Source organism: Centroberyx gerrardi, chromosome 13 (assembly GCF_048128805.1).
Source record: "Centroberyx gerrardi isolate f3 chromosome 13, fCenGer3.hap1.cur.20231027, whole genome shotgun sequence".
NCBI classification, from domain to species: Eukaryota; Metazoa; Chordata; class Actinopteri; order Beryciformes; family Berycidae; genus Centroberyx; species Centroberyx gerrardi.
In genome coordinates, this window is record NC_136009.1 from 18,876,093 (window position 1) to 18,902,727 (window position 26,635).

Sequence of the window (26,635 nt, forward strand, 5' to 3'; positions counted from 1 at the left end):
AGAGGTGGGTCTGAGGCTGATGGATGGGTACACAAAGACCTGACGAGAGAATATTTGCAAACATTAAATCCATATTTCCATAACACGTAGGAGCTCCTGGCCACGGGCCAGTCGAACAGTCTGTTTAGCGAACAGTCAATTATGGGAACGGTCACAACATGAATGTTTCGTCAAAGTGGCGTTGAGGACTGGTTTGTCTAACATGTTTGTTCCTCGACACAGACAGGTTGCCTAGGCCTTTCCCCTCATGTCTTCATGTCTTTTTCATCCTAACCAGAACCAAATGCCCCCCTCCCCACCCTTTAACCTCTTTAAACAGTAATTATATCCACTCTGCTCTCTCCATCTGACCATCTCTCATGAGTATTCATCCTCAGTCCCTCCTGACAAGCCCCCCGAATATCCATTTATCAATTTCCCCTCCATCACGTCTGACCAGCAACCTGCCATGCATCCATGTTCCACCCTGCCCCTTCTGACTGCCCCGTGCCCATTTCCCCCTGGGCTTATTTCCATATCCTTGAACCGCTCGCTAATCAGCGGATTTCAGTACATCTCACTCTTTCTCTCTCCTGCCACCCGGTCTCATTGTTTCATACCCACAACCCTATCTTCCTCTTCATCCTCCCTGCTCTCCTTTGGCATACATAGATGCTCTGTTCCCATTGCTCCCTCCCATTCTCCCCTTCTCTTTACCCTCTCCCTCTCTCTCTCTCTCTCTCTCTCTCTCCCACTCTCTCTTTCTCTCTCCTTCCCCGTTGGCTTGTGCCTGCATTTCTCTGTTAATTTGCCTGAGAATGCATTAGCTGTAATGAAGGCTGAGGGCCGAGGGAATCCTCCAGGGTTCCATTAATCATCCCCCCTCAGACAGGCAACCTTGATTACAAGTGGCAAGAAATTCATTAGAGCCGGGCCTCTGACAACTCTTATCTCCGCCACTAGATCTGACTCATTAGGCAGCCAAATTAAAGCTATGATGGCCCTGATGAAACTCATCGCTTGTTTATCTTGTGCGATTTGATGCATCTGCCCATACATCACTGTAGCCAGGGCCGTCCAGACCCTCCCAAGAAGTCAGGCCTCCAGTCCGTGGCGAGCAGCCTGCACTCACACCACCAGCCAGTAATGAGGTCTCTCTCTCTCTCTCTCTCTCTCTCTCTCTCTCTATTTCTCTCTCTCTCTCTCTCTTTCCCTCTCTCTCTCCCCCTCTCTCTCTCTCTCCAGGTGGGAACGTGGAAATGGTTTAACGTCTTTGCTGAATGGAACTCATGATATGTCAATTTACGATTCAAGTACCAAAAATGGTAAAATGACACTGATACCGTCTTGAGAGAGTAAGGTGTTCACTGAAGATAATGCAGATTTAATGGCAGAGAGATTATTAAAACTCATAAGCAGCACAGATTAAGGATTAACAAATTCACAAGTAAGCTTCATCTTCTCAGCAAATCAGGGGATTCATTCCAAATTGCGATATATCCATTTTTGGGAAATAAAGTGTTATCTGATGTTAATTGCTCAGTGTTGTAAACCTGCAGATGATTACAACCTATAAAATGCCACTTTGTTTTGTCAGTGGCTACATGGCAGTTAATAATTTCAGTAATAATCATTAGTGAGTTTTACTGTCATGCTAGCAGAGAATCTCATTTTTGGAAGGAAACTCTTGAAATAGAAGAGCTTCACAAGATGTTGAAAATGTAACAGCCAACATGAAGCCATGGGCAGGCTCTGTCACGGCTCTTCACTGTCGCCTCCATAAGCTCACCCAGACTCAAATAGCTATTGCACTCTGGCACAGTGTCGTGGAAATGACAGTCTATATTAGTCAGCTCTTGGACCATAATAAAACTTCCACTGCTAGTTCACAAGATCATCACTCCTTGAATCCCCATCCAAGTGTCACAATCTTGATGCATGAGGTGGACAATGAAATAAACTTTGCTCCTCATGATGCCCAGGTCATGAAATGTCCCTTTATAGTCTGAGGTCAAACTGAGATGAACTCATTGCTAATGTGCGCATACTGACATCCATATGGGTTGAAACAGTCCTGCGAGAGGCCCGAGTGAAATTAAAATGTACGTCTACGATTACAACGCGTTGACTTCAGTTTACTGTGTTAAAGGAGAAAAGCTTTTTATTACAACGCTCTCATCCAAACCTAGCTGACCATGTTTTCTGGCTAAATCCTGAGTCGAGAGAAGGTAAAAAGGCCTGTGTTGGTTATTATAATAAAATATTAATACTAATAAAATATTTTAAGAATCTCGCCCTATCATCATTTTCAACAGGTGCTGCTGTGAGTAGGCTATGTTATGCATGGCTTGAGGCCTAAGCCTATTTTGGAAATAATGAAACCAATCACTGTCTCCCATCTGAAGTGTGGCTTTAGTGAAATTATTCCAACATGAGCCTTTTCTGGAAGCAGTTCAGAGAGACCGAGCAAACCCAGACCAGGCATATGAAAGTTTGCATAAAACCCCAAGCCCCCTTCCTTTTCCTGTAATTAGATAGATATCTGGCAAGACCACAGCATTATTTTTGTAATCGTTTCAGAGGATTTTAATTTTGCTGCACTTCTCAGAATTTTGTATGCCTGAATTGCGATGTAAGTTCCCATATTTGGTCTAATTAAGCAAGCTGTCGCATTTATTTGCGTATGTGTCACATACGTAGTAGCCTATAGTCATATAGACTTGCATAGGTCTGTTGGTCCAAATAATCATGTAGCCTATACATGCATTTATTAAATAGTGGGTTTGATGTCCACAATCGACACTACACTGCAAAAATAGTCATTTTATCAAGCCATCTAGTCTCATTTTCAGTCATAAAATCTCATTTTGCTTAAAACAGGTGAAACATTGTCGAAATGGTGTAAGAAAATTCTACTTGTTTCCAATGCAGGCTCATTTGTGTCAGGAATTTTCTAGAAACAAATGTCAAAATTTTTAAATGAGACAGGATGAGGCAGATCTCTCCACTGGTATAAAAAATGACACTCGATTTAAGGCAATCCTTGGAACAAGTTGATATGTAATGGGAACAATTAAATTATCTCACTCCATTGGCAGATTTTTTTTTGACAAAATGTGATTTTAACACTCAATACCAGATTAAATTAGGATTTATATATATTTTAAATTTTTTATATATATATATTTTCAGTGTATTTTTTATTATCATTATTTTTTTATTTGTTTTACCAGATTTAAATTCACGTCAAATTTGGGTGACTCTAGTCGTCTTCCCTCTAGTGATTGATAGTGAAGTTCATTAGTGTTGGATGTGACCAGTCTAATGAGGATCCATCAGTTCACCTTGAGACAACATGGCCTCCTAAAGAGAGATCAGTCACTGCTGCTACTGTTAACAAAAAGACTCATCTACCATTTACCTCCTTGGTTTTCTGAAAAACAAATTTAATTTGCAACATCAAGGGCTTAAAATCTATATGTGAGGTGAGCTGGACGATTTTGTATTCACCAGACGATCAGTGACCTTGTGAAGTAGGATGTAGGTTTAAGTCTCCAGATTAAACTATAGGTCCTCAAATATTAGACAGAAATACGATACAGTTTTTCAATGATAATTTTGTCTCTAATCTGAAATTAGTCAGAAATATCCTTATTTATGATCGTATTGAAACTAAGGTTCAAAAGATCAAAACACCTGCTAATTTTGCCTTTAAATTGAAATTTGTTTTGGTTAATATAATGACATAATATATTGCCTAATTACTGCTATTATTGTCGTATTGTTATTAGACCACAGGTTGTTATTATCACTCAATACGTTTAAATTCTGTGGGCCGCATTGCTCGTTTTAGTTGATCTCGTTTTAAATCATTTACAGAGCACTGTTATATTTCCCAATTTTTCACAAACACTAAAACCATTGTTATTCTAACCTCTAAATAATAATGATTCAATCTGGATTCAAGATTTCGTATAAATCGATTTATTAGGTCAATATACTTTACAGTTGTCCCTTGTTTGGTCATTTATTTCCTTCACATCTTTTTTTTTCCACAAATAGCTGGCAAAGGTGGTTCCTACAGTTGCCAAACAAAATGAAAAACTTCTTAAGTTACATGCAAATGTGGTCAACAAATCGTACAAAACACAAAACAAAATTCAGAATAGCTTCACCAAATGAGTAGAGGACATGCACAGAATCAACAGAACATTTTGGCCCTACATATAAATACTTAAAAAAGAATCTTTACAGTCTCATCTCATAGTGCCTATTTGTGCCCATATTGACCCATATATATTTACATATTCACAAAACAATAAATAAAAATCGAGAGCATATTGCCAAATAGATGATTTGTCTGCGAGCAAATCCTCTTCTCTGGAGGTTGGGACATCTGCTCACTCTCACCTCTCAGACAAAATAACTGAATCCTCCTTTTGTGCTTCATGCGTTCAACAAATCAGTGGAACATAGAGTCAAATGTAAGTGTCTTTTTTTTTTTTTTTTTTTTCTCATCTTAGTTCATGGCCTGGTCCCTTGTTCTATTTGTTGATGCTGACTCCTCACTGCAAACCTGTTGACGTGCACAGGGATGGGGACCACAATTTTGGGATTTCTCACCGGTTCTCCTGACCGGTTGTTGACGTTGCCGGCTTTGATCCTTTTCCATTTGGCCCTGCGATTCTGAAACCAGATCTTCACCTGCACCTCGCTCAGTTTAAGTGCATGTGCTATTTGGGAGCGTTCGGTGAGAGAAAGGTACTTTTTACAGTGAAACTCCTTCTCAAGTTCAAGGAGCTGCTCACTGGTAAAGGCTGTTCGTCTCCTCCGGCTCTTCCCGGCAGAGCTGCCCGTCGGTAGCGCCTCCTGCGAGCCGGTTTTTAGTTTGCTCTTTTGGGAAAGGGAACCGCAGTTGTTTCCATCCGAGAAACTTTCGTTTTCGCTGTCTGCAGAACTGTCCTCACGGTCGCTGCAAACCGTGTCTGCTGACTTTAGGTCCAGCTTCTCGTCGTCTGAGCTGTACAGTTTGGTCTCGCCTAAAATGTGAAGGAAAAAGAAGACAAACACACACACGTTAGATAACTTCTTCATGAACGTGCAAGCCAACAGCAATTACATCTTAATCCCGTTGATTGGAGTTTACAACGACTGACATCAACCATTTCATTGGCCTAACTTTTAACTAGGCTATTGCAGACACAAGCCAACAAGGTTTTTACTGCAGATGACTTAAAATGTAACAAAAACATTGGCAATTGGTAGAACGTTTTAACTGGATATTATAGTTGGCCTGTGTTTGGGGATTGAGTTTCCTTGGTTTGTTTTTCACTGTTGGCGATGAGACGAGTACAGGTTTAAGTTGAATTTATTCTCCTATCAATTAACAATTATTGTTCTAAACTCACTGCCAGCATCGTACACAGTGATGTAGTGAAATATGGTAAATGGTAAATAAAAAAGGTGGTTAAACTATATATGGCCTCCAATCAGTGATCATTATAAAGCAAACAACCACCAATATAAACAAAAATCTTTAGAATAAATTTCAATTACGGCTATAGGCTATTTTAAGGAAAGGATTAATTTGTTGTCTTTTCCCCTTAAAAGGCCCTATGCTCATATGACTTCCATCAGGTTTGATACTACTTACCATGATGTATGAATTTCATATCATAAAGATTTATGGCAGCCTAAAAAGGTGGCTTAATGAGTTTAGGTGGGCTAACCCTCCACTACACCCCTGATCCTACATGTAAATTAAACAGTGAGTTAATTCTAAAGCATCTTCAGGCAGAGACTTTCGAAATAGCACAGCAATCTCTGCTTTTAGGCATTTTACGCACTGTGGTCACTTTTTACGCCACAATCTTGAGGTCTGGATACAATGAAAATGTATAAGAAGGGAAAGACGCCGAGCTTACCTGATATCGTCTGAAAAGTTTCAGAGAAGTTGAGCAGGTCGGAGCCCTTGTCCCTGGTGTGCAGCTCCTCAGAGTGCGGACTCTCCTGCCTTCTCGCCCCCGGATCGACAGCACTCAAACGCGGTCCGGGCAGCTCTTGAGGCGGATAGAAACTGTCCGGTGGATCCGAGAAACTTGGCAGTGTCGTGGTGAGCGCGACCATGGACGGCACCCCCTGTCCCAAACTCGCACAGAACGTGTTGGTGAGACGTCCCGCAAAAGATGCCAAAGGCGCCAGCGGAGGTATACCAGACGATAAAGGCGAATGGGATAAAGCTTGTGGAATAACCAAGGGTCTGTACGGCATGAACATAGGATAGCCCGTGTAGAGCAGGTGTCCCGGTCTGGGCTGCGGGGTCCCTATCAGGGAATCGATTGAAAACGCCGTCCCTTGGCCGCCTGGTCGCTGCATTTTGCAGGCAAAGACTTTTTTTTGGTGGAAACTTAAAAGCAGGTGTCCTTTCCTCGGCAAATGGCAAAACTTTCAGTGCAAAGATGGAGTGAATTTAAAGTAGGTCCTCTGCCGTGTTGTCATCCCTGGGAGTGGACCGCTGCTCCGGATCTCTTCACTCTATATGCGACAGTCGGGCGCTTTGTTTTGTGCCCCACCGCTACCTTTTCCCTCTTATTTGTCACACACTGAGACATAAACACACGCTCCCTCTATCTATCTACCTCTCCCTCTCTGCAACTCCTCCCTCCGCCCCTCTCCTATGCACTGTGTGTGTGTGTGTATCTGCCTCTGTGTGTGTGTGTGTGTGTGTGTGTGTGCGAGAGAGAGAGAGAGAGAGAGAGAGAGAGAGAGAGGGAGGGAGAGAGAGAGAGAGAGAGAGAGCGCGCATTGGTTATCATCTGCAATACAAGAGGAATGAAAAGGGGGTGTTTCCCTGGGGGCTCATCCATCTTCCTCAAATTACGCTTCATTTCCTTATTCAGCCTCTGACTTTTTGGCCGTCTTGAGAGGCGGTAGTTTCCCAGTGGAGACCAAATAGACGGGTCGCACCCCCAGCCCTCCTCCCCTTTTGCCAGGTTCACATTGACTGCAAACGGTGTGAGAGACTGTTCCAGCCCTTCCCCTTCTATAATCGTTGACCACACCAACCCAATCAGCTATTATTAATTTTGATTGATGATAAGTAATTACTCTGGATTCAAGGGACAGCATAAAACAACGGTGGCTTTTGTTGAAATATTGGGGCCGATGGGCATCGGAGTCGGGAGGGAGGAGAGGCAGATGTTTCTCCACTCTCTTGAGGGAAAAGGCTTTTCTGTTCTCCAGGGCTAAAACAATGCGTTTGGCCTCAGAAAAAAAGTGCCGCAACAATTGTTCCCTGGAGAGAGATACTCTGTGCGAAATTAGATTCAGATAAAAGGCGTTTATGCGAGGTCAACGGCAATGCGGACACGGAATAGTGGCCAAACTCAATCTGAATGACTTTCAACTTTGTTTGAACTGGGGTGAAAATTTATTTGAAATGGTGTGAAATGCAAACTTAAACATATCTCACTTGACCAATCACCTGTCGGGAGTAAACTATTCCTAAAGGTTTATCATGTTAAATAGCCTACATTCTGCAATAACGCACGCATCATTTTGGCGTGCGCTTTGGGAGTAATGCGTCTCTAATCAAAATATGCATGGGGAAATCACTTTTCTCTTTTCTTTAAGTGTTGATTTAATCGTAGATCATTTCACCGTTTAAATGCCAATGGGATCTGATGATGATTAGCCCTATTGAGTCCTGGGTGCCCGGGCTCTCCAACTGGTCGTCTGATTGCATGAGGACATAAACATATCACCACCGACTCTGATTAGCAGTGGAGGGCCAGGCCAGGCTAATTCTTATAATTGCAAATGACTTCAGCAGCACCTCTCTTTGATCTATTGAAACCAAATAGTTCTTCTTTGCCGAGCGCCTCTCCCTTTCTTCCTGTGCGGACTTCACTGATATGAGCCCCGCTCCCCTTTTAACACAGCACATCTACCTACAACTTTTTTTTAGGAACGAATTTTTACTCGCCCTGTTTGTTGCCTGAGTAGAATTTACATTCAAGCAGGATTCCTAATATGGATTTATTTGTATGGCTTTTTTTCCAGAGATATAAGCCTTATATGCCTAATATGACGTCTGTTGACTAATTCATATATAACCCATTTTAATTATAAACTGCATATTTTAATTGTTTATATCATAGTGGGTCAAAGTCTTGTTATTGCTGGTGTTTATTTATCACTAAGGTAAATTGATAAAGGCCTGCAGGTATAGGCTACTATTTCTCTCTTGATTTGCTCATGCCTAATATGACAGATGATGCCTCCAAGTTAACCTTTATATCTATATTTTGTTCTCTAAGGACGGATCTGAGAGACTGTGTGACAGGTGTAACTACCGAGAGTCTCGTTTCCACGTCACGTCTTTTTCCGCAGCCATTCGTTTCGTCGGTATCTAAGGCTTGCCATAGCCTGTACTATGGGCTAGGCTTTTTTAATTCAGTTGTTTGATTCAGAAAGTAGCCTATAGGCCCTATAGGCTACTTTCTGAATCAAACAACTGAATTAAAAAACAAACAATATTTGGTGCCCTTCGATAAAAGTATAAATGAGTTGAAACCAAATAGCATATTTAACGTCATTTAATGTGGTTGTGGAGTTGCATATTCTGTGTAATTTTAAACTTTTTATCCGTTTAACTTTAGCGTTGCTTGATGACAAATACGCTATTGTGATTTTTTTAAATTCCTTTTGTCATTTCTGACTTTGTATTGAATATTTTCCTATACAGAAAAGATTTACAACACTGAAAGCAACCAATAACCACTGAGCAGTAGGCTGTAAGCAGAAACAAGCAGAGAGAATTTGTGAGATAGGAAAGGCAAAAGAAAATGAGCAATGGCTAGGCTATATATGGTGATGGTGAAATATTTTATTTGACAACACAAGCTTATGTGTAATATAAAATGTCCAATTACAATCATATCAGTCATAATTATTATTTATGCAAATACGTGATAGCAATCCTCAGTGTAAAACACATTATCATGCACATTGTGCATCATTATTTAACATCAAACTACATTGAAAATCCGTATGTATAAAAATACAAGCAATTTGTAGCCTCCTATCTATCAAAAGCAGCAGTAAAAGTGCCATAAAAAAGAAATGTAAAATATAAAACTCATACAATTGGACACCTATACTTTATCACCTCAAGTCTATAGCTCCCTCTTGTGGTTGAAAGAAAAATAAAAATATTTAGGTTTGCTTGTTCTGAGATCAAGGTAACAAACCAAGCGGCTGCTTATTCTTCATGAAAAGCGTGTGTGTGGCACATGAATCTACAGTACTGGTAACTGTAATGCTAGATTTTGATATGACAGTATTTTTTGTCTTGAGAACAGCCTCTCTCTCATCACATTCACCAAGGCTCACACTAACCAGAACTGGCTGTATCCATACAAGGAGTGATGCAGGAAAAGAATCAGCTAAAACAGCACAGTGTGCCACTCTAACACAAACTATGAACGCCCATTTCTGTTGATGGCTGTCCTAACAGTAGGTTTACTCTGTTTACTACTCTCAGTGGACATAGCCTCTGTACTCCAGGAGCAGGTAGTTCTTGAGGAAGGTGGGCAGGATGAGTTTTGGGACCACCTTGTGTACGCGGCCCTCCAGGAAGCTCCTGAGTCTGTAGCGTGCCAGGTGCTGCAGGGAGCGAGGAGTCTGGGCCAAGGAGAACAGGGACTCGTAGAACTCCTGGTGTTCCTGGTTGGGGAGAAACACAGAACAGATGAACATGGCTTCATTTGGTGAAGCACTGATTTCACTCATCTTACTTTTACTTTACAGTGCGTCACTAGTATCTTAACAGGAATAGGAAGTAATAGTTTATAATAAATGTGGTGCATTCAGCAGAATTAATAGATATTTACATTCAACCAATATCATCAACTGAATGCAATGTCCTAGATAAGGTTAAATTGATATATTGGTTTGCCAATATATTGGGCCAATATTGGCCTTTTGTGCCACTGCCAATATGATGAAGGTTCCCTGACCTTCAGTCTGTAAAACCTGCAATTAAATTTCATTTTCTTTGTACATTTTTATTACCCATGTAATTGTTTATGTTTTTTGTAAACCAATACCATTGAATAGATGTGGTGGGTAACCCCACCTTAAGGAGCTGCTCACCCACCTGAATTAATTTAATCAGTATGTGTTTTAGTGAAGTGTTTTAGTGACATATCGTGGTTTAAATGCTTTTAAGAGACTTCTCCACCCTGCCAAGAATTAATTTAATGGGGAAACACTGAATTCATGTAATTTGTTGGCAGGAAAAAGTTCAAATTTAAAAGGTAATGAATATGGGCACAAAATACTGCTGGCTATGGGCGACTTAAGTCTAAAAACATTAGTCTTCAAAAACCCACATCGGTCATGAACTAATTATTTAAAGAACTTGCCTTTAAGACCTCTGGGGAGACGGCCTCGACCCAGGTGTCTGTGACTTTGAGATTGCTGTAGGCGTTCAGGAGAACCTCAATGGTGCGTGGAGAGCCACAGCAGTGCTTCAGCACCTGAAAAATACATCAGAGCTAAGAGCAAATTGATGGGATTCCTACACTAATCATTTAAGTTTGTGACTGAGCTTGTGATTCCATAGAATTGAAGAAAAAAAGTAATTAAACACTTGTGAAATGAACAGATTGGTCTTCCCTCCAGGGGTTTAACTGGAAATTATGCAATTAGTGCTAATTAATCTCCTATTAACACTTGCCTAATTAGGAACCAGGCATTTTGTCTGGTGCACGTGGGTTCAGTGATAGTTGTAGTCTGTTTCCCGCAGAGAGTGCAACACTTCATGTTGTGTCATGAAATTGGAATGATTTGAATGTAAGTGAAGTTGTGAAGTCTGGAATATTACAAGACATCCGTTAGTGTTTTCAGAGTCTTACCCAAGGCGTTACAGTACTTGATGATTATGTAAAATTGAACCAGCTTAATGAATTATTGTTTCATGCTATATATTCACCAGTACACAGGATTTGATGCTGCATTCCTTTGTGCTATAATCCAAGGTGAGCATTCATACAGAAGCCCAATGTATTAGCCCATATAAATTAAGTGTGTATATATTTTATCCTATAGTTTTCTTAGATACTGTTTTGTGTTTCTCAGCATTCGGTTTCCTACCATAGGCAAAGCTCCAGGCCAAACCCGAATAGACCCATAGTTGAGCAGAGCGCGGACGATCCTCTCAGGCTTATGGGAAATCTTGTAGCACACCACCTTCAGGATGTTGTGCATGGGGGCCTCGCCGCCATAGTCCATGTCGTTAACACAGGCACCCTTAGCCAGCAGCAGGTCCACCAAGTCTGCATTGACGTTCTTACAGGCCATGTGTAACGGACTGTGTTTGTCCTGGTCCAGAGTGCCGACGTTGGCCCCGGCCTCCAGTAGCAACTGGCACACCTTGAAGTAACGCTCTAGCTCCTGCAGTTCCTGCGGCTGTGAGCAAGCAGCGTTGAGGGGCGTGAGACCTTCGTCGTTCTGTTTGTCCACAGCTGCCCCGTAGCGCAGGTAGAGCTCAGTGTGGTCTGCGAGGCCATTCCTGCCTGCTACATGTAAGGGAGTGTCGTCTTCCTCTAGACTTCGCCCATTGATTGTTGCACCATACTGGAGGAGATACTTGGCACATCTGCAGACAGAATAACAGAGCGTTGTTGTATAATAGAAGACAAGGAATATTCCCACATACTCTTGGAAGAAGCATTTTCCTACTGAACAAAAATATGAATGCAAATTTTTAAGTTTTAGTCCCATGTTTCATGAGTTAAAATAAAATATCCCATAATTCTTCCATGTAAAAAGCTTATTTCTCTCAAATCTTGTGCACGACTTTGTTTACAACCCTGGTGCTGAGCGTTTCTCCTTTGCCCAGAATTTCCTTCAATTGAATGATTTTCTTATATGAAGTGTAACCATGTCAAATCTTTAAAATAGTTACATTTATATTTTTGTTCAGTATATATACACACATAGTGCTTTACTCACTCAAGGGATTCTGGATCAGTACACACATGCAAAGGCATGAGCCCGTCTTCAGAGACAGCATTGGCATTAGCGCCATGGGACAACAGCAGCTTTGCGCACTCTGGGTGGCAGCTTTCACAGGCCTCATGCAGGGCGGTGGTGCCACCGGGTGCCAGCTCTACGTTGGCCCCACGCTGCAGCAGGAGTCTCAGGCAGTCTGTGAAGCCTCGGCCGGCTGTGATGTGGAGCGGTGTGGTCAGCTCCTGCTCATAGGTCAGTGACCACAGTCCTGCCAGCAGGGGGTAGAATGTGCACAAAGTCAACTCTGAGCTCAACCATTAGGACCACTGTACCACTTCCAATTCAATTCTTGGAGTTTGAATTGGAATTGCACCCAGCTCTAAGGAAACAGAATTGGATTTCATTCAATTCCTTGAAATTCCACTTCTAAGAGAGGTTGTCTTGACATGCTAAACATTAGAAATCAAACATTATGAATCAAATAAAAGACAGTTAAACAAATCAAATACATTAGATAATGTATGTATTATGATTACATGTTATGCATCAAATACCACCTGAAAGGTACCTTTAACATTTTATGATATTCAGTATTAATAATATATAACACTATGTGTAATCTCAGATATGTGGCCAGAAAAAACAAAACAAAACAAAAAAAACATGTAATTTCACTGAACTAAATTAAACTTGCTGAAATTCTGATTCAATTCCAGTTCTGTTTCCTGTAGGTTTTTTCAAATTCCAATTCCTCAGTTGAATTGGAATTGGTGAGGTTACTCATGAATTAACCCAAACCCTGAAGTCAGATATAATTAAACCAGGTGTTATGTTGTGGTTTATCACAACCCTATTCAAAGTATGCCTCCTCAGAATCTGTCAACAGGCTACGTCCCAATGCAACTTGATAAATAGGAGAAGCAGGCACCATGAAGCAAAAGATACATTACAAATCTGTTGTACACCTGTGGCAAACGTGATCTAATACCAAAGTACTGGAAGACCTACTCAGTCCTCTGTAGTTGAACCTGAAGTTCTTCCACTCCTCTATGTTGCTGGTGTCATAAATGGCATCAATAAGGTAGACATACTCCTCGTCGTCCATGATGCTAATAAGAGTCAGCTCATCGCCCACAAGGAGAGAGTTCCAGAACTGCAGGATACAACCTGTGGCCTGCGCTGTGGCGATCACATCGTTGCGGTAGGCCTTGGGCTTGTGCCACTTGAGCTTAGGTGCTACATAAGCCATACTGTAGAAGCTGAGCTAGCAATGAAGATCTGTAGCTAACTGGTTTGTTTTAAATGTTTTAGTAGTGTGGTTTCTCCCAATGGAAATGCGCACTTATGCAGCTTGTTTGTCCAGACAGGGCTATTTCAGGGGGGTGTTATGTGATATTTTGGTTGACCCGGAGAACCCTGCCAGTGCAGTGGCAAAGGAGCAAATGACTGGTGTGTCACATGTAACCTGCTCACTCTCACATTATCCAACTGACCCACTGCAGTCAGCATACAGTGAACCCATGCACTCGGGGCATTTATTAGAGATGGAAATTCCCTCGACAATGCAAAAGTATTGGTAACAACCAGTATAACACAGGCCCATTAATAATACTGTCTATATCCAGAATCTTATCTTATCTCTTGTAGTCTGGAACATGAATTGCTGTCCAGCAGCTTTACAAGCCATTGCAGGCAAAACGTGACCTGAAGAAGCAATGTTATCCCAAAATAACAGAGCAGACTACTTATTTTGTCTACTGTAAAGAGCCACATGTGAATCCAGTGGGATGTATCCTGTTGTGCAAAAAACAAGCAGATGACTAATAAATTGGATTATTTGGGGGACATATGCTGGACTGTTTCTATAAATACTGCATTACTGTGTCTATAAATATTGCCTCATGGTGAGATGCTGGCAGTCGCACATTACTCGCAGTTGTGCATTATCCTAATTTTACAGTACAATTAACTATTTTCTTTGCTTTTTCCAAAACCACACAGACCATCTTCTGTCATTGCTGTTAGAATAAGAACTTCTGTTCCAATTCCGAATCGTCTGATGTGCTATGCTCATCTCCAGGGAATACTCTGAACTTTGAACATTCATTCCTGATGAAGACAGATGTTAGTCTGGTCTCTTACCGTCCCCGCTGGTGACCCAGCGCATGTCCCCTCCCTGTGGCTCAATGATGAAGTTGGCTGTGGAGCCTCGGGGGAAGAGGCGCTGCATAGCCTCCAGGTCTCCTGTATACAGAGCATTCTGGATGACCAGGTCATGGCAGACTGCTGGTGGTAGGGCAGTGCTGGTCCTCAGCAGCGCTCTGTCCCTGGCCTCCTTCTTCATCATGTAGCCATCGAAGTGATGGGAGGACAGCTGCTTCCTGTACTTGTGTCTCTCCAGCATGTCCTCATCCAATTGGAGGGAGCGCAGGGCCATGGGTGTAAAGACAAAACTGCCACGCGACATTCTGAATGACTTGCTTTTCACTGAGAAATCCAGTTGTGGTAAATGTGTATGATTAACTGAGGGAGATCGTCTAAGGCCTGTCTCTCCGCTCCTGTCTTTGTTTCACTGTCTCTGGCTAATGTCCACTGCCTGCCTGCCGGCTGCTCACGGGGTTGGTACACAGAGTTGTTTTGATATCCAGTATGAGACCCTCCCTGCAGTGTGACACGTAAGGCTATTTTTATTTCTCTCACATGCCCACTCGAGCCACCCTGGTTTACTTCCAGCAAAGTTACAGCCATGAGGCCTCTGTCAGTCTCAACGTATGAAATGTTTTAGAGCTGAATAATTAATCGAAAAAAAAATTAAATAAAAAAATAGAAATCGCAATATGAACTAATGCAATTTCGAAATCACAAAGGCTGCAATTAATTGCTTAAGAGAGAGTGGCGTCCAAAATGGATTTCTAACCAAGGCATTTTAATGCTCTGGGTAATCTTTGGTCCATGAATCAAGTACAATATTGGTGAACACCTTTCACCATACTCAAACTCAGTAAATCCTGCACACTGACATCTATTTTCTTCAACGAAACCACTTTTCTTTAAACTATTTCAAAGTTCTAAAAAATGTATGACAAGAAAAACTTGTGATGATATGAATCGCAATATTCTGTCACATACTCAATATATTTTTTGTTAATATCATTCAGCCCTAGTTTTGAATGAACTCGTGCATGTTATTGATTACATGCTGTCTTTAGGTCCACAGGACAACATGCTTTCTAATGATACATGCAGTATCAGATTAGATGAAATTTTAATGAGCCCCATGGGGAAATAGGATGCCTTACCTTACCTGAATAAGGTATAAAGTATATTTGTAGCACTGATATATCATTATATCTGGTCAATATTTTGATATATTATAACATGCTATTAAGAACAGAATTTTTTCAAGTTCAGATTTGAAAATTATAGTATAATCCAGATTTATTTATTTTTAGTCCACCTCTCCTATTGCAAATGTTTAGAGCTCACATGAAGGGTCAATGCTCTAAATTGGATTATGAACCTTCTCCAGTGTCAGCAGGGTTTTCACAGTTAAACTCAAGAAATTATTCAAAAAAGTTAAGCCATAGCTAAGTTAAACAATTTGAATTCCAGGCAAACTTTTTCATTTTGGTCTTGATAATTGTCCTTTAGATTAAGCAAACATGAATTCACTATTTTTACATCCCTGTGTGTACAGTATGCGTTTGTAAAATGTCTCTTCCTGCTCAGTATTTTTTTTTTCCTGCGCCTTAATGGATTTTATGTATCCACATGGCTCCCTACATTAGAACATTAGGCTGAATGACTGGCCACCGCTGTGTCACTCTGCCCCACGTGTAGTGTTATGATGGTGGAGGGACGGTGCATAATTAAGCCTCTTAAGCCTACTCGCTAGGCATCTGACAAACATCTCTTTTGACGGATGGACCACCATTTTCTAGTAGTTGTATAAACTCTACCCGCTAGCAAAAAGGTCCCCCTTCTTTCACTTTCCAGACACCAGTATGGGTTTGTATGGGGGACTGCAGGTCGTAGTTCCTCTGATATTATGTCCTACTGGAATAGGTTTTGCTGGATCTATTGATAACAGATATTTGCGTGGGACTCTATAAAAAGGTGATGCTTGCAGGCTCTAAGAAAAGGAAACTGATCTGCACTACAGGTGGAGGAATACAAGATATTTGTAGAGTGGAGCGAGTTTTTTTTCTGCTTTCCCACTTGAAAACAGACTCATAGATGCATCTCATCTATACCTTAATGACTATTCTAGTATGGAAATCAAGGACATTTATTTTATGTTACAGTTTGGTAATAGATGCCACATTAAACTGAAGGCGGGTAAGAGTTTCAACTTTGGAAACACACATTACCAGAGAGAGACTAGGAATATTGTTTTTGCTGCTGGAGTACATCCTTTTAAATGATATACATAATGAGTTTATAATATGCATCTGGGCTACCTCCTCTCTACTTTGATGTCTTCCAAATGGCCCGGGTGTCATCAGCAAAACATGTAGGCACTTTCCCGCCTCATTGACTCCCAAATGTATTTTAAATATCATTCCTGGTAACGCAATTATTTAAAACGCTGAACTAAACACTTACTAATGGGGAAAAAGACAGTGACTTCGATAAATTCATTTCTCAAATGGTGGGCATTCATGTTTTTTTTTTTTTTCCCTCTGTGAAGCGGAGGCAACTCTGATGACAACAAAAAACATCAGCAGTGGTAACACCCCCTGCCCTCATAGCCCCCTGTGGACATACTAAATCTTCGGTTTCCTCACATTACCCACCAGTAGCTGTCTCCGAGGGTTTCTGCATTGTGGTCAGCCGCCTTCCTCTCCTAAGGCGGTAAGAGACTGGACATCAAAAACAGCTCTGATGAGAGGGAGGCACTTCATTTATGCAATCATAGGCAATTAGTTCCCTCTGATTATGTGCCTCTTAATGCTGTTTTGAGCACTGTGGCACACAGTAACACAGAAAGAGATTAAACTATAGCCCTCCCTCCACACTGAGCAGTCATTTAATATACTGAGAACATAATGAAATGTACACAGTAATTACAGTAATATTAAATGCTAATGGGTTTGCAATTGGATCTGCTGTTAGTTTAAAACATAGAGTGCTCACACAAAAAAGTCTAACTTTGGAGGAAGCGTCACCATGACATCAGAGCACTCAATTATCCATGAGGTGTTTCTCATTTTAATGACTTGTGTTATTTAACGTTATTCATATCCGAGGGAAGTGAGATCATGTCTGTGGTATTTGCAATTTTGTACAGAACAATTAAGATGCAATTAACATTTTAGCTCACATATAAGCAATTAAAGAGAGGAATAGGCTTATAATTTTGTATTCACACCGTAGAATAACTGGGGGTCACCATGGCAACATGGCAGGAGATAATGGGCATCCTTAATTGGCTAGCTAGAGTATCTAAAGGGAAGCTAGTTACTGTATTTAAGCATTAATCTACCATTTCTGTTTTACGTCCATTTCCATTTTCCTAATGCGCCATGTGGTGTGGCATTGACACTGTAGTCCATACTGACACATCAAGGTCTATACACAGTTTGCTTTCAAGCCTTTAATACCATTCAAGTACCTCTGATGGCCAATAAACTTCCATATCTATAGCTCATCAGAGTCCTCAATAGAGCTTACACAAAGGCGTCCTGCATGCCAATCTAACCCAGGTCTCATCGCAATGCTTGAGATGTTGGTGGAGAGCCTAAATGAATTTATAGAGCCTTGATTTGAACAGTGGCTCTGAACTATTCTGTGGAAGCATGATTACTTTTTCTCTACTCTTTTAAAAGCTCTGAGCCCACCACCTATAATGTATTGTATCGGTCTTTGCGGATTCCAATTGTCTCTCAATGCACTGATCACCACGCAAATAGCCCTCTGCTTCATCATGACAATTGAGAGGTTCATATTTCAACCTAATAGTCCTGTATAACTTTAACCATCTATCACAACCTCATTTCATTGCGGGTGCAGTTAATACGCGCTTCCCTGCCAAGTGGAACATTTTCTAATGATGCACTCTCACACGAAAACAAGGCAAGCCAGCCCAGGCTCTGCATCAGTCACTAATGCACCCATCCATAATGTGTTCATAGCAGTCTGCCTAAAGGAGACAGCGATGACTACCACCAGGCACGGGTATGAGTGGGGATATGGGGAGGGGGCAAGATACAAAACCTAAATGGCCATGATAATCATGAACAAAGTCACTGCCATCAAAGACTGTATCACCCTCATAATAATAACATCTGTAGATTTCGTATCATTACCAAGAGTACCAGGAAACATCTGAAATGGGCAGCTTGACAATAACAGGCAGTGGTGGGAGCCGCATCCGAGGACATTAACACAGAAAGCTTGGCTTTGTAGGATGTTGATAAGGGTAATAGGTGCATGTACAGCCTGATGTAAACATCATCCTAATTGGAGAGACCTTTATCAGTGCCTCCATTTTATGCAGATTGCACTGGTGCGACTATTAGTGTCATTATCCTGTAATCAAGTACTATTCAGTAGATTGACAGTGTTGTCTTTTAAAAGCTTGATTAGGATTCATAACAAGGATCCAATATCGCATTATCTTTTATTTCCTCCGTCAGTGTCAGTTTAGAAGTACTGTCTGCCAATACTTGTAGCTAATTGAATAATGGATCTTGTTAGGGTGAGGTTTTGGGATGAATGAGTTATAGCTGAAAATTTTTTCTGCAAAACCACACCAAATTACTCTATTTAATCATGGCTTAAATTGGGTTTGAAACAAGTTCTGTGCCCTTTTTGTGGCCATCTGGAGGAAAAGGCGTATGGAAACAAGGAGCAGTGTGAATAAACTGAGTTTACTACATGAAACTTCAAGGATTCAGTTTGTATGTACCAAGGAAACTGAGTTTCACTTCTGAGAGTCAGTGATGCTATGCATGAAATGATATGGCAGATGTGAAATAACCCCATCTAGTGGTTAATGTTAAATTATAGTAATGCTTAGTGGATTTACCCTCACATTGAAATTATAAAAAAAGCCAACTGGACAGCAAACTAGGCAGACATCACCTTCTGATGCTTTTATTTAAATCAAAAAGAACTCAACTTAAATCCAGCCTATATACTGCAACCACTGATGTACAGGTTTCAGTCCTGTGCGTGTCCATATAATAAGTTTGGGGGCGGCTGAAAGTCTTTACTTGGAGCTGGTGTATTTGGTGACAGCTTTGGTACCTTCAGACACTGCGTGCTTCGCCAGCTCCCCGGGCAGCAGCAGCCGCACAGCAGTCTGTACCTCTCTGCTTGTGATAGTGGCGCGCTTGTTGTACTGAGCCAGCCGGGACGCTTCCGTGGCAATCCGCTCAAACAAGTCATTAACGAAGGAATTCATGATGCTCATGGCTTTGCTAGAGATGCCGGTGTCGGGATGGACCTTTATGGGGGGGGCAAAAGAAAACGGTTGTTCATTTGAAGACACCAGCACCACCACCAGAGAAACCAAACCATTTTCGGGAAGATCAAAACAAAGCCCGAAGCTCGCTCGCGGCGGCTCAACCCACCTGTTTCAAAACTTTATAGATGTACATCGCGTAAGTCTCTCGCCTCTTGGCCTTTCTTCTCGCCTTTTTCTCGCCTGACCCCTTCCCCTTCTTTTTGGATAGGTCGTTAGTCATTTTAGAAACCGTGCAAAAGTGAGGAAAGCGTGATATATTTTTCTACAAGAAGTAGTTTAGGAACGATTATCCCGCGTTCTGTGCACGGGCAGCTGGTTTTATAGCGTGCGTTAATTAGCGATTAATTCAGCCCACGTGGTTTCGGATGGTGACGGATAGACTTGCCAATTGACTATGGCGCTTCACTACAGCTACACAGAAATTAATAATGACTAGGAAGGACTATAACCTGCACGCAAAGTAGTTCTTGTTTACAGGCAGGTTAATAGTGCAGACTGTTTTGAGGCAAATCACTTGCACATACTCACTCTGGCCACTGGGTGTCGCGCTTGCACTAGTTTTACACGTGGAAGACCACAGTCGACATCTACAGCCCACATGACAGTATTTTAGAAATAAATAAATAAAACACCATAGCATTTTCAAGGGAACACCTGCAGTATGTGTAAGATCCAATTGTAGCCTATTTACTGGTAGGCCTATATTAGATCGACTGATGTACAGAGAGGTCAGGTTTCTCATAAATGTAATACTTTTATGGAGGTATGTGGTCCATATCAATGGTTTCAGTTTGAGCTAGTCTCATGTCTACATGGTGCCTGACTGATGATGACACATTTGGTTTGCTTTGTAAGCTTGTTGCTTGAAACTGTTGGATTCTGGAAACTGTCTGTTGTTCCTTAAATTAGATTATTGTAGGGTCAGTGCTCCTGTTTTATCAATGTATGTCATAGCCTACTACTTATGATTTAGTTTCTTTAACTCTATGAGGAGAAGAGCCTGACAAATATGAGATTTTCATACTGATTTTATACTTTTTCTCTTAGGTGAAAAATTATACCTCAAGTGGCTCTCAAAGTTTTACTGTAAAGAGGGGCGGCATTAAAAATTTATAGAATTCATGTCACTTAATGTAATGTATTCAAAACCCTCTTTAGAACTGAATATGATTATAAAACATACCAATATCTACTGAGTTTCACATACTTTTTTTTTTAAAGCTTAAAGCAAACTTAAAGCTTACTTGCCCAAAATCTGAATTGGATTTTTTTTCTTGCCTTTGGACCTGGACCTTGCACTCTTGTAATGTGTGTATCCACCAGAAATATAGAGCCCATATAGGTTCTCACCCCATGTAAGAATTGCTCGCCTGAAGTAATGGGACCAGCTCAAAATGTTAATGCGTTTTTCTATCCAAATTTTAGTTCTCTGGGATATTTCCGGTTACTGAAATATCCGCAAAAGCATACGCCAATAACACAGTTCAAAGATTTATCTGTCTTGTCTAATGTTGTGATGTATGTCCTAGCTCCTGTATCACATAAGTCTTATCTGTTTGATTGATGAAATCCAAGTCATTGCAGGACTGAACATGAATTATGCCATTCATCATACAAACACATCTCTCTAATGGTAAAGCACTTTGTCAAACTCTTCATTCATTTTGATCAGACCAAGTTATATACAGTTTTCCTGGCCTCAGACATGGTATGATGATGTCATTCTTATGGGGATTTATTTGAGGATACATGCCTAATATTAAAAACCTGCATTGTGACAGCTGATCAGTGAATGTGAGAGAGCTGCTGCAACATCACATATCATCAAGTGTTTGTTTTTTTAGTTTGTAGAGTGAATTGCCAATGCTGTTACTGGAAAATGTTTGACATGAGAGCTCTCTCAGGAACCAGTGGGCCTTTGCCAGCAATAACAGCTTCATCATTGAGAAGTTTTGGCTTTTAATTAGCAATGGGCTCATTATTTAATACCTCGAGCAAGCTCCATGTATTTATGTATTTACTTGGTTGCTTGTTTATTTATTTGCTTATTTAAAATGTGAAAATGTGAAATTGAAATCTTCAGATTTTCATGAAGCAAGGTAGACAAAGCCATATTTCTATCTTTCAGGGATAAATATAATACATCATACATGTGCAGCATATACAAACCAGGTCTACCCACAAAGATACAAATATACAAATATATATATATATATATATATATATATATATATCCACTCAGCTGTGGTGTAAACCTGTAATACCCATTCAACCTAAGCAGAATAAAATATCTCTAACACATCCGTATTATTTGTCTCCCTCCTTCATCTCAGAAGCTTTCCCTGTTGCCCTTCACTGACCCTCTCGTACGCTCCTAGATTTACTTAATCTTGAAACACCTTTTTGAAGTTACAGACTCTTAAAGACATCTGCTTTCATTTCTTTCACGTGCTTCAGAAATGGGTAAAGCATTTCTTTTGATCAATGACACGCCTCTGCTACCATTAGAACCCCTAATTAAGGCCGAATCTCCTCTCCATCCTTGGTGCTCGAGCCTCTTCCCACTACGTTGCCAAGCACATCCAGGGTCCTGGACCTTGCACTCCTTTCTACTTGTTCCTTTTTTTTTTCCCCCCTCCACAAGCACACAACACTTCTCGAGCAGCAGAATACAGATGAACAGGTCCTTATCTCTGACAACATTTATGCAAGGTCACTTGCTAGCAACTGCCACACACATTGAAAAGCAGCTATTGGTTGACCCGTTATGAAGGCCATCTTTTTGTCTGTTGTTTGGCAGATTTCTGCGGCTTGGTTGCTTCGTTTTTGAAGAGAAAATGGAAAAAAAAAAAAAAGGTGAGTGTGTGTGCACATCCTACCTCCCTATGGCTGTCTGACAATCGCAGATCAATAGAAAAAAAAATGCTGTTTTGTTTATAACAGCTTTTCATATCAACATATTGCTTTAGGCGATGAACAATGTTTCCTTATGCTTATTTTTTTCTGTAGGGTTTGTGGCTTAATAGAACAAAGCTTAGCTTGATCGCTGTAGTGATTACTCTGCCGACCTCACGTGTTGTTGTCTTGCACTCTTGTATACAAATATACCAGTTTGTGTTGCTGTGACCATATCTTCATTCAGACAATTGTTAGAGGTTTGCCAAGTGTTTAAATTGGCAAGATGCTTATTTTTCTTTGGCTGCTCCTCCTTGTGCCTCATTGAACGCTGAATTAAAACCTTAAATAGCTCACAGTTTATCTTAGCGGTGAAAAAAAGTAGTTGATACTGTGTAGGTGAAAACAGGGATGCCATTCATTGCATACCCTGACTACTGTTGCTAAGGATTTACTTAGCAATGCTTTTTTTCCTCACTGATAGGCTACACACATCTAAACTATTGTAGTTATCGCTCAATTTTAACATTTAAAGTTTTTGAATGCATGCATCTATCTATTCCATCCACTCTCTTTTCATAGTTTCATATCACACAGTGAAGCTCAGTTGCTGTTGCAAATGTCCTTTTGTAAACCAGATGACCCTTTCCATGTGGGAAAAACATAAGTTAAAGTGCTGGGCGGGTGGGATAGTTATCAGGGACTGTGCTTGCACCTCAGTGTCATCTGATTCACTCTAATTCAAATTGTGTTCTTGCTCCTCCATATCGGCACTGCACTGTTCTGGGCATAGTGGAGCATTTCTGTCTCTGTAACTCTATAACTTTTTGATGCATGCGCTCTTAAACGTCAGCTACTATACTGTTTAACAAAGTTATCAGCTGGGACCAGTTTCTAACAGGGTTATCTGCCTCAGAGGTGCTTGCCAAATCTCAGTAACTTGGGCATAACAATAAATTGCTTATTGCTGTTTTTTAGCTCTGTCTCATACCAGGGTGGCTTCCTTTCCCCTTAACTGTAGAGAGCAATGGCACATTACTGAATATCTCATAGCATTGCCACACTGTGTCATTCAACATCATTTAAATTCACATGGTGAAAGTGGCAGCAATGCTGCTGTCACTGAATAAAGGTGTTTACCTGTCAAATCAGGTTAAATGTCTGTTTAGAGATGAAGAACAATACAGTATCTTGCCAAAGCTTTTGCAGGATGTCTTTGTTGACAGCAGACATACTTACAGCACAGCAACCAGCAGTATGAATCACAATGTGCATTATGGACCTGATGCCCTAAACAGTAACAAACATCTCCCACTAATCTTGTTGGTGTAGTTAAGCAATCAGTCACAGTGAAAGTGACAATAATTCAGCTACTCTTTCCTTCATTTATCAGGCTGCATGGTGCCGTTCCCTTGATTAGCCTTTTATCATATTTGATCATCATTTTTTCAAATGGTTGACTTATTCTTGGATGTGGAATACATAGAAGTCTGAATTATGCTAAACACTGAAATGCACATTGAAATAGCACTTCCACAAAATATGATGAAATATTATAATACAGCACTATGGAAGAGCCTAGATTATGATAAATATCTCCAGGCTCTTCCATACGTTTAGTGCTGGATTTGATAGGCACACATATTAAACATGACTGTGAATTGTAATTTAGCAAGCAGTGGCTCCTCACTCTTGTTTGGTTGTTTTAGGGTTAACCAGCCAATAAATGTTGTTGCATTTTTACAATGTCAAATAAATCATTAACATTCAGGTCATGCATTTTGTTTAAAGCGTCTCTTCCAGTTGTTTTTTAAATGTTGCATTGTCAGTAAAATGCATTTACAATCTCTGGAGTAGTTGGCATTAGATAGAGATTACATTCATTACACAGTCAGTTATGTAGAAAGAGACCATAGCCACACAGTCCAAGTTCAAAAGTGTTTCAGAACAGAGAATTTTCAGAATATTTGTCAGCAGTTAAGAGTCACATTCAAAGGCCCAGAAAAGAGAAACGTTTATACAGTGCTTAGGAGAGAGTGCCTCAAATATTTCCCCTTCTTATTAATATTCACTGCATTATGCTGCGCATTCTACCATCCACTTGAAAGCCAATTACTGTCGAAAAGTCCACCACTTTCATCCCACAATCTGCAACAACAGGCATGCCTGCTAGTATACCACCAGTTTGTAAGAATGTAAGTTTCTTAATCTTTACACAGGATATAATTACCTAAATGTAGAGAGAATGCAAATAAATTCAGCGTGAAGTGTAAGCTATTTTCATTCTGTTGCAGAATATGTGAATGCTATTTCAGATGCAAATTTATGCAACAGTGATGACAAAAATCATTATAATCTAATATTGAATATTTATAAAGATTTGGATACATGTTTGGTTGCATGTTTGTTTCACAGAAGGGAATACAATGACATATCACAACCTACTTGTGTTATATATTTTTTTTCAACTGTTTTGTTTTTTCTGCTATTCAGCTAGATTCTGTGAAATTTACACTGTAGCATCACCATACGTTTACCATTTTTTCTCCTCAGTTTTTACTGCTCAGTTCAGAGAAATGGGTGAGGCTAGTTCTGGCGGGACCCAGCAGGTCAGCTGACCCCCTCCAACTCAATCGCACTATACTCACTGGTACTTACAGTTGATCCCATAGACACGATTGCTGCTGTTGGTTTGCAAGCTGTGTGTTTCTTCTAGTTTATTGCTTCTCAGCCAGCACCAAGACCGATCCCACCTGCTTTGGTTTTACCAATATGTATCCATGGAGCATTTTATAGTGCTCCCCGCATGCTCATTTATGTATGTGTTATGCTTATTTCTCAAAACACAAAGTACCCTTCAGAGCATAACCATTACTGCCAAATACAAACTTGATTTCTATTTCAGGCAATAATTTGTCAAATGCGATTCTGTACTGAAGGATTTGTACTGTATGTGTTTGTCACCAACATCGTTTGAAATGCAATGTGTTTGTGAATGATGTCATATGAAGTCCCAGCCAAGGTCTCATGTTGAATGGGCAAAACATCATCCATCACTGTAATGCAGTTTTTAGCACATTTATCATTATTGGTCATGACTGCAAATATAATGGGGTGTGGCTGAATGTTATACATTTATAAAGCATGGGTGGATTTGCTGGCCTTGAGACTAGGACAGACCAATTGTAAATTTAGATTGAAATGTCTTTTTATTAATTTAACATCATAATCAAGTCAGTGCACTTCTGAGAAAGACTTTTGTTAAATATATTTAAGGTGCGAGGATGTTATGAATTAACTGCCGCAATCCTGTCTCGATTTTGGTGTGTGCTGTTGGTGGATGGAAGAGGCAAAACGGGCTGCTGCCTTGTAGTTTTTAAATTGCAATACCTCAAACATTGTTCTGGAAGATCTGTTCTGGAAGCCTTTACATTCCCTGTCAGGTAAAAGCAACCTGATAGGTGGACACGAAACCACAATAGTCTATCACTTCAGGCATCATGTTGCATTTCCTTCAGTGAGCAATTTTCAAATTGCATCTCTACCGTGACAATATGTGTTTGACATTGCTTTTCTCTGAGAAGTTGATGGATAAAATGGTATTTTTAGTTTTATCTCAATTGCATGCCGCTGCAGTGTTGTGGGTAATGGTTGCTATGCTCTCTGAGCTTGGTTACTAGGACAGAATATTGATTTAATCCTCCAGGGTTGTGGTCATATCCTTGGCAATTCACCTATTGTTATGATAATGAGACATCCTAGGGTAGCCAATGAGTGATAATCTTGTTTGCTTCTAAGAGAATGAAAGGGTTTCTCTGAATAATGTTGTGAACTTTTAACCCCAATAAGAACACCAACTTCATTACTGGTCAAGCCTGAAACTCTAATGTTGTCACACCTGACGGAGCATTCACCATGTCCAGGGACCACGGTGGTCAGACGGGTGACAGGCTTGTAGGATTAGCCCGTCACTTTAAATGGGAAAGAAACGAAATGGAAATATTTTTACCCATGCTCAAAAAGCAGGGCACTACACAAAGGTCTCATATATCTCGTTCCTTCTCCTTCTTCGATATTCTTTAATATAGGCTTTAATATAGCCTATCATAGATAATGAAGCTGAATCAGATGGTGATCAATAATCAATCAACCGTACACTATAATCAATAGATCATTTAACTGGGTGTTTGGGTCATTTCTTGGCTTCCTTTGTTCATTTGCTTTGTAAGGAAAAGGATAAAATATCGTCCGGGGTTCATTTTTATTCTGGAA

The 26,635-nt window shown here is 40.5% G+C and overlaps 3 protein-coding genes across 3 annotated transcripts; all 3 read right to left on the minus strand.

The window, feature by feature from the left end:
• Positions 1-4,503: 4,503 nt before the first annotated feature.
• On the minus strand, positions 4,504-6,354 carry gbx1 (gastrulation brain homeobox 1). The gene is made up of 2 exons (XM_071926535.2): positions 5,904-6,354; positions 4,504-5,018 (listed from the first exon to the last, which is right to left on the minus strand). The coding sequence occupies exons 1-2, from the start codon at positions 6,352-6,354 to the stop codon at positions 4,504-4,506; spliced, it is 966 nt and encodes a 321-aa protein (XP_071782636.1).
• A 3,165-nt stretch (positions 6,355-9,519) lies between these two features.
• Positions 9,520-14,464, minus strand: asb10 (ankyrin repeat and SOCS box containing 10). Its single transcript, XM_071926539.2, has 5 exons — positions 14,140-14,464; positions 11,998-12,265; positions 11,137-11,641; positions 10,407-10,520; positions 9,520-9,705 (listed from the first exon to the last, which is right to left on the minus strand). Exons 1-5 carry the CDS (start codon positions 14,462-14,464, stop codon positions 9,520-9,522), a joined length of 1,398 nt encoding a protein of 465 aa, XP_071782640.1.
• A 4,746-nt stretch (positions 14,465-19,210) lies between these two features.
• On the minus strand, positions 19,211-19,688 carry h2bk1 (H2B.K variant histone 1). The gene is made up of 2 exons (XM_071926536.1): positions 19,575-19,688; positions 19,211-19,447 (listed from the first exon to the last, which is right to left on the minus strand). The coding sequence occupies exons 1-2, from the start codon at positions 19,686-19,688 to the stop codon at positions 19,211-19,213; spliced, it is 351 nt and encodes a 116-aa protein (XP_071782637.1).
• Positions 19,689-26,635: the final 6,947 nt, after the last annotated feature.

What these genes read in the sequence shown, in the direction of transcription:
- h2bk1 (XM_071926536.1), bottom strand. Translation starts at nt 19,688, where the DNA reads ATGACTAACGACCTATCCAAAAAGAAGGGGAAGGGGTCAGGCGAGAAA. An exon ending in TCTATAAAGTTTTGAAACAG is followed by an intron (nt 19,448 to 19,574) that starts GTGGGTTGAGCC and finishes CCCCCCATAAAG; the next exon opens with GTCCATCCCGACACCGGCAT.
- gbx1 (XM_071926535.2), bottom strand. Translation starts at nt 6,354, where the DNA reads ATGCAGCGACCAGGCGGCCAAGGGACGGCGTTTTCAATCGATTCCCTG. An exon ending in AACTTTTCAGACGATATCAG is followed by an intron (nt 5,019 to 5,903) that starts GTAAGCTCGGCG and finishes TTCACATTTTAG; the next exon opens with GCGAGACCAAACTGTACAGC.
- asb10 (XM_071926539.2), bottom strand. Translation starts at nt 14,464, where the DNA reads ATGTCGCGTGGCAGTTTTGTCTTTACACCCATGGCCCTGCGCTCCCTC. An exon ending in CTGGGTCACCAGCGGGGACG is followed by an intron (nt 12,266 to 14,139) that starts GTAAGAGACCAG and finishes CCCTGCTGGCAG; the next exon opens with GACTGTGGTCACTGACCTAT. An exon ending in TCTCCCCAGAGGTCTTAAAG is followed by an intron (nt 9,706 to 10,406) that starts GCAAGTTCTTTA and finishes CTCCCCAACCAG; the next exon opens with GAACACCAGGAGTTCTACGA.